Here is a 21,384-nt window from a genome sequence, read left to right as displayed (position 1 = left end):
TAAATGGAAAGAAATAAGCTAACTGTTATTTTCGTATAAATTTTGTCTGCTAGAATAACAGTGCACCGAAAAACTATCTATTTAATTGACTTTATCCTCTTCCTGAACAATCGCACTTATCTAATACGGTTGTGGTAATATTGAGTTTTAATACGCAAGGATTCACGTTTACTTCACTTTTTTTAAAGATAAAGTAACAAATTCTACAAAAATACCATGAATATATTATACAATATGTATTTTTTATTTGCAGATTAGTGCATTTAAAATATGAGGATAAATCGACGGAAGGCGACAAAGTATCGATGGAAGAAGATGTTATTTTATTTTGGAATAATAAACAGGTCCGAATTTAAAAAAAATATGCTTACCGTAATTTACAAAATATCTTGTCCTTTAGAATAAAAAAATATATTTTATAAGTAATTCCTCTTTCTAATATGCCCATTTATTTCCAGTCGTCAGAATATTTATCCGCCTTAGCGACTAAAGCGAAAGCGGACCCGCGAAGCGAAGCGGCGGCCATCTTGGATTACTACCGACACCAGCTTGACCTGTTTTCGAATATGTGTCTAAATAGACAGTACTTGGCACTGAATAGTTTGTCTCAACAGCTGCATATAGATCTTATATTGAAGTAAGTAATGTTTTATATTTTGAATTTATCGAAGCAAAGAGACTTACTATACTATTGAACATGCACTTTAATAAGTACGCCATTTTTGCCGCAAATGGAATACACGCCCTTAAAGTTCGTATAAATTAAGTGCTTTAAACTATCCAACATAGGCGCTCCATGTAGACGCGAGGATAAGCGCGCTCGAAACTACTGCGTGGCATATGAATGCTAACTCGGGTCGAGCATTGGCTGCACTGTTAACGCGTTTAGTTTCTTAACTTAGTTAAGAAGCACTTTTAACATATTTCTCATTGTTTAAATCTGCTGTAATTCAGCTACTTCCAACAAATATATATAAGAGACAGTACCCTCATAATTTTTAGGCATTAATCCATAAAACTTCATGTATTAAAGTACCCTTTTAATTTTCAGGCATTAATCTGTAAACCTTTTTCAGGTGCATGTCAAACGGTGCCCTTCCACACGAAGTGCGAGCCTCGTTCTGCCGGCTGATGCTGCACCTGCATGTCGACCGCGACCCGCAGGAGCCGGTGACGCCAGTCAAGTACGCGCGCCTCTGGAGCGAGGTGTGCGACCGGATACACATACACGAGTCAGTACTTGCTACCAGCTGTTCCCTGATGCTGCACCTGCATGTCGACCGCGACCCGCAGGAGCCGGTGACGCCAGTCAAGTGGCACTAGATTTTAATTACACATTACAAATAATGCAAGAATGGAATTCGACACAATTATTTTCTAGATAGGACTTCATAATAATAGAGTACCATGATCCTTAGGAATTAAAAGTTTCTTTATAATCTCGAGTTTATTCAAATTATGATTTGATTTATACTGATAATTGGTAATCATATAGCGCATACACTCCGAGCGCCTTACACGAGCCGCGAATGCAAACTGACTTTTAAAGATGTTGTTTTTACAGTAATGAAATAGGATCGTGTAAAGCGCTGACTCAGGAAGTACGGAAGCCCGTACAAATAATATTTGAAAATGATTGCATGCTAGATGACATGGCGAACACTGTTACGTGTTGTGTCTCTATCATAAAACCATCAAAATTTTATCAAATACACAATAAAAATTTCATAAAACTCATTTCAAAGCATCCAACAGTTTAAAAACAAACTTAAACAAAATATTTCCAAAAAATATATTATTTCCTACACAGTTACCAATGCGTACGCGGCGGGCCAGACGCGACTAGAGAGAAAGTGAAACAGCAGTTCGCTTCCACAATCCGCTTCGTGGAAAACTACCTTTGCAATGTGGTCACTAGGACCTGGTACTTTAGTGACCACGACCAAAACAAACTGACATTCGAGGTCGTGAAATTGGCTAGAGAACTGATCTACTTTGGATTTTATAGGTATGTGTTGCTTGTGTACATTTTTACTTATAATTTTTATTTTATAATGTGGAGTATCAGTTTTTTACGAAATATGTCGTTGCCATATTTTTTGCAAATATTTATTATAGTTACTAGCAGATTGCGTAGCAGTTTGAAATATCGATAATAACTTCATATGGTTAAAAAATATAACCTAAAATCAATATTTTACAACATTAGCAGTAATTTTATGAAGTCAGAATTAGGGAATAACCTTACTTTAATGCGAAATAAAACGAACTATAAAAATATCTTACGGGAAAAATTAACACTTTAAATTTTCACATTAAAAAAAACAATCTTTTACAGCTTCAGTGATCTCCTCCGGCTAACAAAGACGCTACTCAGTATATTAGACTGTGTGACCGCTATGGACCTTCTCAATGAGACCAACGCGTTGGCTGGTGACGTTGAATGTAAGATATTATTATTTATTTATTTATTTATCAATTCTTTATTGCACTTAAAGAGAATAAAAAAGAAATATAGACATTTAAATATAGCTTAAACTAAGTACAAATGGCGGTCTTATAGCTTTAGAGCGATTTCTTCCAGACATCCTTTGGTACAGTAGAGGAAAAAGTATAAAATAAAATAAATGGGTAGTGCAATAATAAATAATTATATTGTTTTTGTAGTAATAATAATAGTTGATAGGAATTGTGTTGAGTGGTAACAAGATAGCTCAATTTCATTTAACGACGGTACACGAATTCCGGAGATTGATTTCTTATAATATGTTAAGTTACCTTCTAGATTTATCTGGATTTGGTAATTTTAATGATGTTTTTCATTTTGTTGCTATTTACAAGCAGCCCAGGAAGGAGAGATAAAAAAACGTGAGTTATTATTAAATTTCTCATTTACAATCCGAAAAATGTTTTCGACATCTATTTTATAACAAAAAATATATAAATTGCATTATTTTTTGTTTGTTAGCGGAAGGTGGTGTACTTCGAACAATAGGAGACATGGGAGCTGTGATGACTTCGATTACACTTGGCACTGCGCATAATGTAAGTACATAATAGTTATAGTAATACAATAAATGGACAATGTTTTTGTTCTTTTGTTACGGTTAGGTACTCAAAAAACTCACTGCTATTAGAAAGCTACATGGCAATTTTTTTTCCGTATTAAGTTGCCATTTATAAATAGTTTTAATTTTATACGCTTTCTCATCAGTTCAGAATTTATAGATTTGTTTTCAAGTTTAATTTTTCTCTACTTTATTGGTGCATTATCCCCGCATACCTTTTTTACATGAATCGTCAAGTCTTCCACTGTTGTCTCCGGCAAAAGGTGCCATACATGCAAGTGCTTTTTCTTTTCCGCAGCTTTTATTGATGTATTTTCAGAATTTTTACCTTTTTTACATGCTGAGGCTGTTTACTAAACGTAATAATTCTAATTCTAATTCTAATAATGTAATATAATTCGTAAGCAGCAGGTGGTAGGAGGCGGGGCCCAACAGCGCAGTCCGTCTGCGCTTGCGCTGGCCAGAAAACACCCGCTCGTTATGGAAACCAAGCTGAAGATTATTGAGATCCTACAGGTTTGTTCCATTTTACAATTATTCTACTATTGTAATAAATGCAAAAATTTATGTTTGTTTATTTGTTTGCCACGCAAAAACTGCAGAACTGATTTTCATAAAATTTGCCACACATAACTTTGCTTACGCGGGAGAAGTTGCGGGAAAAAGCTAGTTTATGATAAAAAAATCATCTAAGATTCAAGGAATTGTATACAAAACAACTTATTCCGTGAACGAGTTTACTAAAAGTTTTCATGAATAATAAATAATAAAAATTACTTGGAAATTATCATTTATGAGTGATTTAAAAAGGACTGTGTCTGATAAAACAGAATAATATAATCAAATTAAATATCACGAATGAATGCAATGTACACTATTGGTTCCATCGTGATTTAACATAAACTCGCATCAAAATGAAATGTTTTAAAGAAAACGATACTTTAACACTTGTAAAGGTGATTTGACACTACCTTATTCGTGTTTTTATTTACATAACATACGATAGATACATGAATATAAAAGTGATTTCAAACTACCCTATTTTTTTAACCTTTGACGTGACAACGTGTTATAATTCGATAGAGCCGGCTGCACGCACGAAAAAACATGACTCATGCGGCGTTACCTCGCTCTGACTCATCTGAGGCGTTCCATGTAAGGCTTGAAGTGCAAGCGAGAGCGCGGAACGAGCTACAAAGAAGCACAATCGGACGTTGTCACGTTCAACTATTGTCTGTAAACCGACTTTACAGACAACCAATTTTTTTTTAAATAATTTCAGTTTTCTTCTTATAAAGGAACTTTTTTCGGTACATGAAAAGACCATATTTATGAAGTTTTTTTAATACCTACAGTTTATCCTTGACGTCCGACTGGACTACCGTATCAGCTGTCTGCTTTCGATCTTCAAGAAGGAATTCGAACAAGCGGTGGACAAAAGTGGGGACTCCCTTGGTCGAGCTGATGTGGAGGCGATAGGGCTACAGGCTGAGGGCATATTTAGTTGCCGGTAAATATAGTTTTTTATACAATTAGTTCCTAAAACCCTCTATTGGGGAGTTATAGACTGATAGTCTTATTTTTTTAAAGATTTGATTAAAAAATTGAGATAATATAAAAATAATTTTTGGGACAGTGAAATTGGTAAATTACGATTGAAAAGGAATTAAATTTATATGAAACTTTTGTATAAATACAAATTCTATGTTCCATTTATTGTTATGTGTACTAGTTCTGAAACTTGAAACTTTGCCTAATTTTATCAAAAGCGGAGTCATGACAATTATAATATGTATACATAATGACTTTTTCTTTGTTTTATGTAATTGAAGTACTTTCATTACTTATTCATAATTTATTTGTTATTATTAGGCTTATATTTAGAATTAATAAGTGACTAACGCATGACTTACATCATGGTGATGGGTGAATTTTAATTCGGGATATTCATAATCATAATTCATTTAGCAAAATTATTTTATGTACTTTTATCGAATTTTTCTAATGCCTTCAAATATATTTCTCTAGATAAACGTAGTTTTTAATTTTTATACTTAACAATACATTTAGAACATTAGATACTTTTTTATTAGAAGTTTAATTTTCGAAGATATTTCTACTCTAGATAGATATTTCTACTTATATTTCTTTCATATTTTTTTCTCATAATTTTAACATTTCTATATATTCAAAGTTATTTAATGAAATTAATTAACAATATTATTTCAGAGCAATTCAGACTGTGCCTGACAACTGTCTTCCAAAAAATGTAGATTTGTTAGTAAGATAATATATACTGCATGCTAAGTAGCATGATTTCGTTTAGGTTCGATGTAAGATTATTTTAAATAGCCTTTATAATAATTATGTGTTAAAAGGTCTTTGTATGGTGTAACAATGTGTTTTAAAAGTATGGTATTTTTTGTAAATTGAAATGTTTTCTGTTTAAAATAATCTTATGTCTTATAAATAAAGAAGAGTTAAACTTCTTCACTAAGAAACCGCTAACTTCATCTTACTTTTCCAATGAACTCCTATGTTAATACAAGCTTAATAGATTATTATTTTTTTATATAAGGAGCCAAACGTTATATTTAATTACTATAAAAATAGTAGGATTTCATTGGATAGTAATAGATCTAAAGAGAAACACGACAATAGACATTAATTCACTTGAATTTCCAAGTTAAATGACTCCAAAATACACATAGAAGAATTATGCATCTTATTTCTATTTGGGAAATATTACGAAATACAGCTCTTGTATTTCAGTGTCGTACTGGGTCGAATTTTCTATAAAAAATGATTAAATTTTCATACCATGTATATTTTGACTAACATTGCATTCTTCTCTGTTGCTCAAAATAAATGTATTGAAATAGTATGTGTGTGTGTGACTAACCAATTTGTCTGTTAGCATCCTACCGTAGTGTGTGTAAGTTTGATTTATTTCTTCCTTTGCATGCTTTTGGCCTAAATATCCGAAATGATGAATCGTTATGAACGAGTTTAGTGTTTTTTATGACTTAATGTACCGATTAAAATTGAGTTAAATTATCAGTTATATACTTGGTTACTGACCATGAGGAAAAAGTGTTTTTGACTACTCTTTTTAATGATTTATACATTTCAAGGTGTGTGCATGCACACTGCACAGTGATGTTATTTGTAGATGTTTTACATATAGTATTGCTGCTCATGTAATATTTTTATCTGCTCGTTCATGATTATAAAAATGATTTTTGCATGTTTTCATAATATCGCGTTATTTGTTGAGTGTTTGTGCATGGCTAACGTTCATCGTGGTTTATGTCACATCAAGATTTTTAGCAATTTTCTTTCCGATGATTTCCTGATTTGAGTCATTGTATGACCGCCCTAAACGCTTTTCTACCAGCTTAAAACTTAATCAAAAACACAATCTACGCAAGCTTTCTTTACCTTTTTTTAATAAATGCAAAAACGCCTCTCCATATCTTTTCCCTGATACGCTTTTCTTACCATTCCTTCATAAAACTTATAAAAACCATCCGATTCCGTTTTGTTTTCGCTCTATATTTAACCCTTGCTAAATACTTTCTTAATTTGTCACATATTCTATTCGCAACTATCACAAATATTAAAACTAGCTTCAATTCTAGGGATGGGTTAGACTTAGACGAGTGTGGTGGTCGGATGGTCCTTCGAGTACTGCTACAATTGTGCTCGCAAGGTGCCTCCGCAGCGCTGGTGTCGGGGGCACTTGCCTTACTGTTTAGGCATTTTAGTCAAAGGCAAGAAGTTTTGGCGGCTTTTAAACAGGTAAGATCATTTTTCAAGGTTTAAATATGTACGATATTTTAGCAAAGTCTATTATTTCTTCTTTTTGTATGTACATTTAATTGATTAGATTAATTTGTTTTCTGTTTTAATATTTGCACATCCAATAAATGGGTAGAATGTATTAGCCACTTAATATTGTAACCAAAACATCTGTAATTTGGAACTATATTCTTGCAAATAAATATAATTTGAATTTTCTTTTGATTTAAATTACATTTTGCAATGCTTATCAACTCGAATTAAAATAATTTATTCCTGGGATATTTTTTAAATACAATATGTATTTTCGAATTGCTATATAAATAAATAACTGTGCTCCGGGGCTTTACCCGCATTTCTCTCTTCCTATTTGTCTTAAATTGGTCAATAAAATAAGTTTTTAAAATTAAATTTTGTAAATGATCATCTCTAGTTTATTATTCATTGACAGGTACAACTGCTAGTATCAGACGCGGACGTGGAATCTTACAAGCAGATAAAAGCAGACTTAGATGTTCTGCGGCAAAGTGTGGAAAAATCTGAGTTGTGGGTGTTTAACAAGGGAAGGGCAGGCGCTTTGGATGATCACACTGGTAAAATCATGTTGATATTATTTATAAGAATTCGTTTATTAGATTTGGGAGTACTGAAATGTTTATATAGATCTCCCGAAAATATTCCTCTGCGAATAGAAGGGATGTGACCAGCCCTTTTTAAACTGTGAAACTTAAAAGTAGCAATATTACTGTAACTTCTAATAAATAATACATCAAACAAACTAATTTCTTATAGATCGTTTTTGTCCACACATGTCTTAATGGAGTATTTTAAAGACTTTAAATAATATTGGCCAATTACCTAAGCTATTCAATGCTTACAGAAATAAAAGGCACAGTAGGTCCCGGCGGCGCGGTGCTCGAAAGAAACGCGTCACTCGACAATGTGCTAGACACTTCTAGAATGAACAAGCATGACCATATGAATGAATATAAGAAGATTAAGGAGGTTAGTTTTATGTTAATCTTTAATTATGTTAATTAATATTGACATATTCACAAATTTTAAAGTATTTATGCAACAATATATAAACTCAAAGCTTCTTTCCTAAAAGAAACCTACATTTATCTCGAGTGGAATAGATATATTTTATGTTAATGTATGCATATGTTTGTTTTTCTCTATAAATACCAAAAATACAATATTTTCTACCTTTCCCAGTTAGAAGCCGTGTCAAATCGTTCCAAAAATACCTAAGCTGAAACTTAAACGAACGTATTTGCATAGATTTTTATATATGACATTATTAAATCATCCCCAGATCCTAGAACGAATGATTAAATACTGCACTCGTGGTAACAACGGCGACGCAGGCGCAGGCCGGCCAAGAAGACACGAGCAGCGACTACTAAGAAACATCGGCGTGCACCACACTGTGTTGGACTTGCTACAGGTATTGGAAAGATATTTTTTATACCAAAAAATGAAAAAAAAAATCGCTTGTAAAATAAAAAAAGAGGAGATAAATAATGGTCGAAAAAATTCATTTGCAAATATTATGTTTTTTGCAAAAAAAGAGAAAATATCGCTTGTAAAAAAAATATCTGATAAAAAAGACCTGAAAAAATAGTTGAGCGACAAATAATAGCAATAATTCATCTGCAGGTATTTATTTTGCTAAAAATGAAAAAAATATCGCATGTAAAATAGAAATTATACAAAAAATAGTTGAGCGACAATTAATCGCAAAAATTCATCTGCAAATATGCATTTTGTGACATAAGAAAAAGCTAAATAGACGTGTCAATATGACACGGTGGAAAAAAAGCAAAAATATGTAAAATTATTGTGTGTGGCACAGCTAAAATTATCTTGTGATAAATATTTACCCGATATTATTCACAGATGTATTATTAAAAATATTAAAACAGCAATACGCCAAAAAAATAATCCTAAAACATAATAAAAAAATTGGTTGTCTGTAAAGTCGGTTTACTGACGATAGTTGAACGTGACAACGTCCGATTGTGCTTCTTTGTCGCTCGTACCGCGCTCTCGCTTGCACTTCAAGCCTCACATGGAACGCCTCAGAGCGAGGTAACGCCGCATGAGTCATGTTTTTTCGTGCGTGCAGCCGGCTCTATCGAATTATAAGACGTTGTCACGTCAAAAATATTAAAACAGCAATACGCCAAAAAAAATCCTAAAACGGAATATTTTTTTTCACAACTTAGACAAGCAGCTATTTCTATCAATGTTACCCAAAAATTCCAGGTGCCACACGACGAGAACGACACAGCGATGGACGAACTTCTGGACCTCGCGCATGAATTCCTGCAGCACTTCTGCCACGGCAACCAGCAGAACCAGGCGATATTGCACAAACACTTGGACCTGTTCTTGAATCCTGGCGTAAGTGAATAAGTTATTTAAAGTTGTGGAAATTGCATTTGATTAGTTTTAAGTTGTGGGTACCCCTGCAGTTTTAAGTGCACCATATTTATCGATTTGTATTGTCGAATATATCGTTTGTTTATACAACGATTTCTAATACGGTAAAAAGTTAATACAATTTATTAAATTCAACTCAAACTTTAAACACAGTTGCCAACTTCACGCTAGTTCAGTTAGATTCTAGAAATTATCCGCGTAGAAAATATAGTACACCTTAAAAAAAGATTCAGACTGTCCTATTAGTTATTGAAAAACACGGACTAACTAAAAACCGGACCTAAAAAGTATTAAAACCATAAGCTATGTAAAAGTCTTATTACAAAACAAATTTTAGCGTTAAACTGTTCTCTATTGCCAATTAAAGCTCTATCTAATATTAAGCTATTGCATAGCTTCTATCGCGGGCCTTGAGCGCGGGGACCGAATCCAGAAATTCCGTAACGAAAGAAACCTCGCGCTCCCCACTCCGACGGGCACGGAGGTGTGGCTTGAAGGCATGCTATGCAATAGCTTTACCGCGGCAGTCCCCGAGTGCCACACGTCTTTTTTTCTCTATTGCCATTTACTCTTATCTATTTCCCCCACAGATCCGTGAAGCGCAAACAGTCTGCGCTATATTCGAAGAGAACGCGTCCCTGTGCGCACATGAGAACAACGATAAAGTTGTAGCGCATTTTGTACACTGTATTGAAAGCAGTCGTCGACATCCTGCGTATTTGCGCTTTTTGCGCACTATTGTGCGAGCTGGCCCGCAGCATATTCGCCGGAGTCAGGATCTTGTCATGCAAGAGGTACTGCCAAAATTATATATTAATAAATAATAAATAAAAATGGTTTATTTGGAAACAATACATAAATACAAACAATTTAGACACGACGATCGCCTCCTGTGCTAGAGACGATCGACGCCTTCCTGTCCAGAATTATCCAGTATTGTTTAGTTAACTTATATACTAGTAGTTATATATTTTTATAAAGTACAGAATAATTAGGAACAAATTGAGTAATTTTGAAGAAGGTTAAAAATAACATTGTACTGGCAACATGATATACGCCACTGGCAATATGGTATATGTTACTGGCAATAAGGTATAATCTACTGGCAAGAGTGTTTATGCCGCAGATAAAAGTGTGACCGCCGTAGCCAGAACTTCGTCATACAGGAGGCAACATTGTATACGCCACTGGCACCATGATATGCTACTGGCAATATGACATCTGCTACTCACAAAGTGGTAGAGGTCACTGGCAACCCGGTGTAAACATTTAACGATTTTTTTTTTGAAATGAAATGAAAATTTATTTGTATGAATTGTGGTTACAAAGTTATAATAAATTTCACGTCCGCACAATTCGCCAACAATTGGCATACACATATTTTAATTTTATAATTCTATTAATTTCTTTATTATTTCATGTTATTATTGTCATATTCCTGAATTCACTTTACTAGTTGGTGAATGCTGGCGAAGACGTGTTGGTGTTCTACAACGACAAAGTGATGTTCAACTTTTTCGTGCAAATGATGAGGCAGTACAAGCAAAATGGGGAAATGCCAGAGGCTTTAACGTAAGTATAATATTTAAATCAATCAACTTCACAATCACAGATTTATAACTTACTCAAACACTTAAAGTGAAGTCAGTTTAATAGATATTTTACGGTTTTACCTGAATTCAATCGAATTACAGATGAAAATGTAACACAGTAAAAATTTTAGACTAAATTACTCTGACAAGATGTATTTTTCTAATGGTAATAATTAATTAAATTCGTTGAATACCTAAGTATTCGACCAATAAATAAGTCTTATAAAAAAAAAACAAATCTTCCCTAACTTCCAGATACCACATCCAGCTCGTCAAACTTCTTACTTCTTGTACTTTGGGCAAGAATGTCTACACTGAGATCAAATGCCACAGTTTGCTGCCTCTCGACGATATAGTTGCTATGATCACACACCCTGATTGTATACCAGAGGTGAGTAAATATGACTTAATTGCCAGGAAAAAGCTTTACAAAAAAAAGCAACGGAATTAAGCATAGATTTCTACTTTCAAGGAAGTTCATGTAATCAAGTGCCTTTATGGACATAATATCTTCAAATATTGTACTTACATAATTAGATGACTTTTAATTCTAAAATACTTCTTCTAGTTAAATTAAAGTAGAAGGTTATATCATTGGATTCTTGTAAATAAAGTAAGGGAAAATATGTGAAATGTTTAGCAATCGTTTGGATAGTATTTGCACGCAACTTAAAACTTTTTCTGAACGGTTTATCAAAAATCCTGAACTACTTGATCTATTGTTCATATTTTATAACGAATACTACAAAAATATGTCTTACCGTTTCTAAAAATTCCAGGTAAAAGAGGCCTATGTAGGGTTCCTAAACCACTGCTACATAGACACAGAGGTGGAAATGAAGGAGATATACTCAAGCAACTACATGTGGGATTTATTTGAAAGATCCTTCTTGCAGGACATGCACGCTATATTACAACCTGATGCTGGTAAGTATTATTTAAAATGCGGACATTGATTAATATTATTTCAACTCAGCGATATAATACATAAAAATAAAATTAATAAGAACTTCAATTAAGCTAAAATTAAACACACATTTCGCAATATGGTATATTTTAGCAAATTTATAGTTTATCCGTTCCAATATATATTTGAAATTCATAGTTGTGTGTTCTTGTGGTGGATTTCGAAGATTTCATCGTTTAAAGGCCAGTTTCTGAATTAAGAATTGATTTGATTAAGGTTTAAGAAAGCTGTGTGAAAACATACAAGATAATATTGAAACAACATTTTATCATGGTTTGAGACGTTCTTGACGTCAAATACTCAATTCAGGAAGCAGCGTTATTATTATTAAAAAATGTAATGTAACCCAAAATAAAAAAAGAAATATTTTATCTATACTTATCTATACTTCTATTTCTACCCACATACAAGAACAACTCACATTCTACAGGAACATCAACAAGCGAAGTCAAACTGTCCAGCAGTTCGCGGCAAGCCTGGGTCAACTACGTGACGGATGTACTCATGCACACTATATGCACTTTCTTCAATTCGCCCTTTAGTGATCAGAGTACTACTGTTCAGGTAAGTAAATAGATATTGTAGTAAAATAACAATATATGTAAATACTAGCTTACCGCCCGCGGCTTCGCCCGCTTTATCTAAAACCTAATAAATTATATAATAAAACCTTCCCCTTGAATCACTCTATCTATTAAAAAAAACCGCATCAAAATCCGTTGCGTAGTTTTAAAGATTTAAGCATACAAAGGGACATGGGAAATAGGGACAGAGAAAGCGACTTTGTTTTATACTATGTAGTGATTTCGCAATCTAGGTGAAGAACCATAAAGTAAAGACAGAAGGAAATTTACTTGTGAAAATAAATGTTAATAGATATTTTAGTAGCTAAAAATAAATGTATAGATATTTCATGTATTACTAGTCTCAAGCTAGGTATAGCTTGTACTTATTATATTAGAAAGCTACAACGAACTAATCCACGCTCTTTTATAGTAGACCCTATAAAAATGTTATTCCCTTCATTAATTAAACAAAATAATCATGGTTGATTCTTTATCAATTCTACCGCTGTCATGGAAAATTAAATGTAAGTATAAAAAAATCAAACATTAGTTGCATTGAAGACATAATAAAACAACTATTGTATTTATTTACTGGATCGTACAAACATTTTATGCTCTTCTTCCTTTTTAGCTTTTATATATTTGTAGATATTGTGCTTGAATTTTGTACAGTTTTAACTGTAAAAATACTGTAAAAGCAGCATACGCTTAATTCGCTATAAGCACTATAATATATCTCCTTGGTTAGCTATTCCAATCGAAAAAGGACAAAGACCAAAAATCTCCTGAGATTCGAACAATTTAATAATAATAAATAATAAATACACTTTATCACCACGTAAATACATATAAAAAATAAACATACAACATGTTATAAAGCTAACAAGGCGGCCTTATCACTACTAAGTGATTTCTACCAGGCAACCTATGGGTAGGATTTTCAATTATAAAAATAAGAAAGAGGTGAAAACAATAGGTAGTGCAGCAATGAAAATAATATACACTATATTTATTATCAATTTACTTGTATAAAATAATAAACACTTATATACTTAACAGACTCGGCAGTCGATCTTCGTCAAGCTACTACAAAGCACGTTCCGAATCTACCAATGTCCATGGCTCAATCCACCGCAAAAACTCAATGTGGAAAAGTGCATCCGAACACTTAGTGAAGTTGGTGAGTTCAGGAAATAGGGTTTAAGGTTAATTCCGGTCCAGTTAATTGACCAGTATTTATTTTAATAAAAAAAAAAGATGTAATTTGTAAAATATTTTAAATTGGTTGGTTTGTCATTGCTATTTGCTTTTTGGAAAAATCTTCTGCAGTACTGTAAATATGGTGATGTCAAATTTATTGTTCAAAACTAACGCAAACCAAGTGAACTTTATCCTGTTTTAATTGTTCGAAGGTCAAACTGTATCCTAAACATTTTGCCGCATCTATAATCGAGCCAATTTAATAGGCAACATTTGACGTCTATCAATTTTATCTTCATAGGGTGGTAACCTGCTTATAAACATCGATTAAAGTGAATTAATCGATACGGGCTTGAAACATTTGTCAATCGAACTTGAAACACATGTCAATAATTTATGATGATTTTTATTCCCAAGTAATCAATGCATTCGATTCTAATTGTCAGATTTCGATTTTTAAAGTAACGTCTCTGGAATTTAAAAAGAAAAATGGTTTATTGACACAAAATTGTAGCGACGTCAGTTTTTTAAATCAAAAATTTTTTACTATGTTTAGAATGGTTTATCAGTCAAGTCAAATTCTAAAATTACTTGTATCGGTCATTATTATTATAAATATGTAATCGTAATTGAAAAAAGTTAAGCAAATGTGCAGTTCTAACAAAACGAAATATCATATTATTCTGTGTCGTCGTTACTAGGTTACGTTGTTGAATTTTGTTGAACTGTCAAATGTTGCCTATTAAAATGGCTCTACTATAAGTTATATTTTTTTACAATTTCAATTCCAGCTAAAACCCGAAGCATAGCCATTCCTCTCGAACTGGAAGCTAAAATCCAAACGGTGTTCGAAAAAGCGGCAGCACTTTCGCGGCAGACCAGTAAATGGCTGCTTGCTTCTAAAACATGCAAACTGGAGAAGATGGCTTCACAGGTACAGGAGTTATTTAATAACATGACATAATATATTGTTATAAGATGTACAAAACATAATGTAACAAAATAGACGGAACACTTCTATTGGCGCATGAAATTATACTCAACTTGCCTCTACCGGAAGTCACTTTGATATCGATATTTATAAAATCATTTTTGGTTAAACTACAGTATGTACCAAAATTTGACGTTTCATACTTGTAAAGAACGACAAAACAAGTTATTATTCACATTATTTACCTTCCAGAGCAACCTGCAGAACGACAAGTCGGTGATGGAAGGGTTGCAAGAGATAGTGTCACTACTGGAAGAGCAGCTACGACCACTGCTTCAAGCAGAGCAGTCGCTGCTGGTGGACATCCTGTACAAGCCGCACCGGCTGTTCACCTCGCCCGGCGAGCTCACCAGCCCCGACACCAGCGGCATCTTCATATCCAGGTATACCCTGGAGCAGTGGGAGCTGCTTCAAGCAGAGCAGTCGCTGCTGGTGGACATCCTGTACAAGCCATTATGTGGCTTGACTGCTTTTTCAACACTCATACACACACGCACACACACACAAGTCACAAGTTAAATGCTTGCAAACACACACTTTCACAATTGTTCTATAAAATCTTGTCCAAGTGCAATTCATAAGATATCTGAAATATTGGACTTCTGTCTCCGCAAAAAAAGATAAAAAGTAATTATTTTAAATAATTTGTTCTTGTACACAGGTTGATACGTCACACGGAGAAACTTCTAGAAGAGAAAGAAGAGAAATTATGCGTCAAAGTGCTACGGACACTCCGTGAGATGATGGCTGTTGATCCAGAATATGGTGAAAAAGTAAGCTTCAAAACATTCTTGATTTTCAAAATTTAGAGCAACTATTTTATCCCTTACCCAACTATATAAATGACTACGTCATTTTACATTTATTGAAATGAGTAAATATTATATGTATAGATTCCCACCCCCACAAAACAATCTAATCACTCAAGTTATACTCTTACACAGATCTATACCGAAATGATCTTATTTTATATTCTACTGTATGTTTTTTACTTGCAACAATTCTGCAACACGCAACATTCCAGGGCAACCAGTTGCGCAACAAGTTGCTATCCCAATACTTCGTGAACCGCAAATCCGAACCGAAAATACAGAGCGCGCCACCCATAGTTGCTGTCACACATGGACCAGGAGGTTAGTTTATTATCTATATTAATAAGTAGTTATAGAATAGATAAAAATAGCCGGATACATTGCTATTTTAATGCTAGGAAGTAATATTTAGAAAATTAAAAATATAGTGATAAACTATGACGGAAGGATAGACTCATATATATTATCGATATATGGCTACATTATATTTTCAAAGACAATATTTTAATCTTCTCTTTCACTCTCACGCATAAAACAGATTTCATATCTTCGCTAACAATCGATAAAAATGCACAAGTCGGGCAATTACCTTACTCTTATTGCCATTCTACAGCGTGTTCAACGTAGCTATAACTTTTATAACATTTAAGTAAAATGACATTCATAATATTAGCTACTACAGAATCATTAAAATTGACATACACATCATTTAAAATAGTGGTTACACAAAGCAATTGTAGAAAATATTAGCAAGATCAATATAGATATAAACATAGATATATAGAAACTAGAAATGTCATGTGTTTAGTTTATACTAGTGCAGTAGTACATATATTTTGTTTCGCAACGCATGCACAGCTGAAGCACTACCGCAGACGAAGACAGGTCAGTCCATTATACCACAAATTATACATAGCATAATTATTTTGTTCGTATGTTCACTTAAATTCACTAAGCTAAGCACTTGCTATAATAGACAGTAATAAATTATCTAGTACTTATATATCTTACAAATTCCTACTGATATTAATCAATCACAGGATAATTCTTACTGGTAAGTTTTGATCACGTCACAAGAACTACAGGAAAGGATTATGTGTACTTGAATATGTGAAAATAGGCAATATTTTGTTCCTTACCTATTTATTTACTGTTAGACATAATAATATATGGAAAACTGTATTTAAAATTTCATTGTTTAAACAAGTACTTTTTTAGTTCTATACAACATTCTAATTAATATACTCAGTTGATAACAAAAAAATTGGCAAAACGCTAAAGTACTAATATCAGAATAAAGAAAGAACATCATCCAAAGTTATAACAAAATATTTACCACATAAAATTAAAATAACAAATAATAAAATAATAAATATAAATTCACAGCAAAAGTGCTCATGCGCACGGGACAAACACTAGCGCAAGTACAGGCACATCTTGATAGAGAAGGTGCCTCTGACCTGGTCGTGGAACTGGTCATCAAGAGTACCAATAGACCAGCTATATTTCTGGAGGCTATACAGCTTGGTAAGAAAACTTTTAATATTATTATTCCAATTTGTTTATAGATTTCTCTTTCAAATTCTATCATAGTCTATTTATTCAACTAGATATCAATTGGACCGTCAAAATTGAAAATACTTACAGTTTTTTTTTTAACTAGTTCGAAAAGCAGTTTTTACAGAGAAGAGCCGGCAAAAAACTCTTTGCCTCTTGGTAGCATTTCCATAACAATTTAAAATGAGAAGTTTTATTTTCTCTTAAAAAGTAATTTTTGTTTATTTTGTTCAGGTATTGCTCTCCTGGAAGGTGGCAACCCTATTATCCAAAATAGTATATTTACTAAGCTACAGAATGGCGAGATATCACTGGCGTTTTTGAAGGTAACTGTTTATTCTTGATTACTACTACTAAACTAATTTTAAGTAATTTTTTTTTTATTTGCTTTGGGTTATTGTGTGACGCATCAATGAGAAAATTCATCGCGAAATAGATCTTTTATTATTATTTCCTTAAAACTACTACGTAGTAAACTGCTGCGTAGTTACAATATTCTGCATTAAGGTGTTGAAAATGTATCCTACTCATTTCGTGCCTTGTACATTTTCTTTCTCTATCTAAAAACACCGTTTCACATAAACATTAAACAACAGGTATTCTACGACAAAATGCGTGAAGCCCAGCAGGAAATCCGTTCTCTAGCAGTGAGCAGCACGAGCGGAGCGCCCACAGACAAACGCACCAGCCCCACAGACAGACAGAAACATTCCACGCCTGATGGTAAGTTAATATTAAAACTACCCACATTTTCTTATGTTCTCGGTTACTTTTATGGCCGATATTGATGGGTTGAAGGCGAAAAAAATAAAAGAAAGATAAGAAGTAAGGTAATTTATTCAATGATTTGCCAGTACAGCTAAGGGCGCGGGCACACGATGCGTTGCGGCGCCGCACCGCAAAGATTTCACCGTGTCAGTGGGCACACGAGTGGTGCGGCGCCGCAACGTTGTTATGTCGCAGCGGCGTCGTAGCAGCGATGCACAGCGTGTCCTTCCTTGTGACGCAAAACAACTGAGCGGTGCCGCTCCGACGTCGCACCGCATTCACCCCTCCCCGCCTCGTCTTGGTGGTTACAAGTCCGGTGCGGCGCCGGAGCGCATCGTGTGACATGCCACAGATATTTCTATGTAAGACGACGCAGCGACACCGCTCCGGCGCCGCACCGCCGCCGCAACGCATCGTGTGCCCCCGCTCTAACGAAATTCGAATGGACGATTAGTTAAGTCTTAAGCGCATCACACACGGTGAAGATACTATAATATTTTATGTTAAGATTCTCTAATATAAAATATTAAAGTATCTTAAGGTATCCGGTATCAGCGTTCTGACCATCATTTTTCTTTTTGTCATTGCGTACCTGTAGAACCGCCATCCTGTTACAAATGACCCGAAATTTTGTGTCAGTATCTCCCGGCCTATAGATGGCTTATCGCTTGGTATTTTAAGATATTGAAGGTAAAATATATAATATTATCTTCGTCGTGTGTTATGGCTCATAGGATTTGTATGGCGAGCGATAATCGGAAATATGCTCTAAGAAAATATATATTTTACATTATCTTCACCGTGTGTGATGCGCTTTATTTCAGATCGCCTTTGACACAATCATATTGTGTACTTATTAAATAATATAATTTAACATTACATTAATCGAGGCCATACTTAAATTTTAGCCGGATTATTTTTTACACGAGAGGAAAATTCAGGCAATAAACTAAATTTGCATTAAATCACGCTGACTACGTATTGCAATAGCAAAACTGTTGTGTAGTTTGATCATTTGCATTTGTATGTAAGATTTTCTATGACCTGCCAAGCTGTAAACTGTATATATTTTATTTTACCTGCTTATTGTAGTTATATTTAATTACTAGATTTCCGACCGCGGCTTCGCCCGCGTTTTCAAAGGAAAACCCGCATAGTTCCCGTTCCCGTGGGATTTCCGGGATAAAACCTACCCTATGTGTTAATCCAAGTTACCTTCTATATGTGTGCTAAATTTCATTGTAATCAGTTCAGTAGTATTTGCGTGAAAGAGTACAAACACACACACACACACACATCCTCACAAACTTTCGCATTTATAATATTAGTAGGATTAAAACTGCTTTTTACTCTATTCCTATCTATTTTTAATTTATCTATCAAATTAAATACTTAATTAAATAAATAATAATAATATTACCTTCTCAATCGCCTAACAACGGTTTAGAGCAATCTTCCGTATCCTCTCCCATCTCACGGAACCGTTGTATTAAGTTCTCTTCTGAATTATTTCTGAGAAACACGAAATATAAGGTTATTTATTATGCATACCATGTTTAAATATAAATTTATAGTTGAATCGTTTCTATCGGCAAAGAGAAATTTTCCTCACGTATATAAATTTTCCTGGATTATAGAATTTTTCCTGACGTAAAGAAATTTTCCTGGCGTATATAATTTTTCCTGACTTATACAAATTTTCCTGACGTATACAAATTTTCATGGCCTATAGAAATTTTCCCGACGTATAGAAATTTTCCTGACGTATAAAAATGTTTATGGCTTATACAGGGTGTCCCAAAAAGTAGTGATGAACGGAAGGTGGGAGGTAGAGGACCTAGAGGGCTATCCGAATCACCCCCATGTATGTAATGCGATTTTTCGTATTTTCGGAGTTATGACGTTTTTCACCTATCGCCGAGTACGATGATATTTTCACTCATGGTGACGTCAATTGTTGCGCTAGATGCTTGATTTTTTTTTGTTTGCTAAGCTGAAAGATAGGCCAATTCAGTATGGTAACATTTACTATCGTTAGATCTTCGAATGGAATAAAAAAAAGAATTAAATGCCAAGAAAGATAAAATTACCCAGTATGTTCACCACTTCAAGGGCCGTAAAAAAATAAAATCACATAAAAAAACATGCCTGGGTGACGTATCTATATTGAATGAATTCATATACCTACTTGAGTTTGGACATTATAAATAAGCATATGGCAACCACCCACCTATTCCCACCCACATCCCGTACGCAGGTACGCTATCCTCTCTATCCACAGGCCGCGCGTGCGCAGAATGGCTCAGTATCTGCATAGCTAGCGAACGTATAAACTCGCCCGGTCGTTGGGCGTCACCAGGGCCCTGGAATTATTATTAATTTCATGAACAATATCATCATCATAATTTTTATTGAAAACAATATTCATATATTTTTCTTTGCCTGCGGATTCCCCTGATGTTAAATTCGCATTAGTATGTGTCGTTTCACCGCTGTCAAAAGTTACCCATGGCCATGTCACATTAAAACGAATAAACACACTTTCGCATTTATAATATTACTATAGGTCCGCCCCGGCTTCGCCCGTGGTACATATTTCGCAATAAAGGGTAGCCTATGTCCTTTCTCGGGTATCAAAATATCTCCATACCAAATTACATGCAAATTGGTTCAGTAGTTTAGGCGTGATTGAGTAACAGACAGACAGACAGAGTTACTTTCGCATTTATAATATTAAGTATGGATTAAAAAATTATTCGTGTACTCAGGTAAACCAGTAACAGGACCATTAGTGGTCGGTGAAGATATGGACGAAGAAGTGAACAACGCGTGCGGATCCGCGGTACATGCCTACTCAGATATACATACTATGTCGCATGGTAAGAGAGATATTATATGAGTAAAATCTATTTCAAGTAAAGCATGAATTGAAGCACTGTCACTAAAAAACCTGTTTAAAAAGTTAATATTTGTGCGGGTACTTTAAGTTTATATTTCCAAAAAGGACAAATATTCCTTCCTGTTGCATAGCATTTACAAAACAGACATAGCTTAAATTTAAATTCTAGGACACAATATGATAAACAAAACAGTTCTTATAAGGTTATAAGGCTTTTTCTTTACATAATCTGTGGTATTTTATCCATTTTTTTTTATATCTGGAAACCTTATTATTATTTGTTTTCCAGTTTTTACCCCTTTTCAACCCAAACCTATCAAACATTCTCGTCATTATAGAAAAGGTAATTTCCAATATATTATGTTGTGTGATAAAGTCATAGATTGCTAGTTTTTGGTCGATATAATAATACGTTTTCAGCTCAAATAGGTCAGCGCCAGTGCCGTGAACCATTAAAGTGTAGTGCTTAAATTCTAAGTTTAGTCACACCCCGGACACTCCATACAAAATGATCGTTTTGACAGTCACACTGTAGAGACTGCAAATGTGTGTGTTAACGCTTTATGGTTGGCACATTTGTGACTAGCGTAAAAAAAAATTCGCGTTTTTCTGATGAAATACATCCGTAAACAGCACAATATCTAACCATTTTCTACGAAAAAAGATAATCACAAATCCAAAATAATAAAATTATTTTAAGTCAATTTGATTAATG

The 21,384-nt window shown here is 33.9% G+C and overlaps 1 protein-coding gene across 9 annotated transcripts in view; it reads left to right on the top strand.

Moving 5' to 3' along the window:
* The window catches only part of Itpr (Inositol 1,4,5,-trisphosphate receptor), an 89,125-nt gene that overhangs the window by 51,115 nt on the left and 16,626 nt on the right, over positions 1-21,384 (top strand). For 6 of the 9 annotated variants that reach the window (XM_089710140.1, XM_089710145.1, XM_089710144.1 and 3 more), the window contains exons 17-44: positions 254-344; positions 459-637; positions 1,077-1,232; positions 1,811-2,008; positions 2,339-2,445; positions 2,969-3,045; positions 3,474-3,584; positions 4,424-4,578; positions 5,298-5,345; positions 6,710-6,869; positions 7,321-7,462; positions 7,750-7,874; positions 8,188-8,319; positions 9,141-9,278; positions 9,908-10,111; positions 10,774-10,889; positions 11,165-11,300; positions 11,689-11,836; positions 12,307-12,440; positions 13,502-13,622; positions 14,434-14,576; positions 14,826-15,016; positions 15,295-15,406; positions 15,658-15,766; positions 16,832-16,972; positions 17,237-17,328; positions 17,599-17,725; positions 20,539-20,649. In XM_089710140.1, the coding sequence (XP_089566266.1) occupies positions 254-344; positions 459-637; positions 1,077-1,232; positions 1,811-2,008; positions 2,339-2,445; positions 2,969-3,045; positions 3,474-3,584; positions 4,424-4,578; positions 5,298-5,345; positions 6,710-6,869; positions 7,321-7,462; positions 7,750-7,874; positions 8,188-8,319; positions 9,141-9,278; positions 9,908-10,111; positions 10,774-10,889; positions 11,165-11,300; positions 11,689-11,836; positions 12,307-12,440; positions 13,502-13,622; positions 14,434-14,576; positions 14,826-15,016; positions 15,295-15,406; positions 15,658-15,766; positions 16,832-16,972; positions 17,237-17,328; positions 17,599-17,725; positions 20,539-20,649 (3,704 nt within the window). The remainder of the gene's footprint in view (positions 1-253; positions 345-458; positions 638-1,076; positions 1,233-1,810; positions 2,009-2,338; positions 2,446-2,968; positions 3,046-3,473; positions 3,585-4,423; positions 4,579-5,297; positions 5,346-6,709; positions 6,870-7,320; positions 7,463-7,749; positions 7,875-8,187; positions 8,320-9,140; positions 9,279-9,907; positions 10,112-10,773; positions 10,890-11,164; positions 11,301-11,688; positions 11,837-12,306; positions 12,441-13,501; positions 13,623-14,433; positions 14,577-14,825; positions 15,017-15,294; positions 15,407-15,657; positions 15,767-16,831; positions 16,973-17,236; positions 17,329-17,598; positions 17,726-20,538; positions 20,650-21,384) is intronic. The other 3 variants (XM_089710147.1, XM_089710146.1, XM_089710141.1) reach the window with 2 other exon arrangements.

Source organism: Colias philodice, chromosome 24 (genome assembly GCF_061535455.1).
Source record: "Colias philodice isolate Cphi_HAF_F1 chromosome 24, ilColPhil1 Martin Lab GWU primary, whole genome shotgun sequence".
In the NCBI taxonomy this organism is placed as follows: Eukaryota; Metazoa; Arthropoda; class Insecta; order Lepidoptera; family Pieridae; genus Colias; species Colias philodice.
The sequence above is the reverse complement of the archived record's forward strand: the minus strand, read 5'-3'. Positions and strand labels throughout refer to the sequence as shown.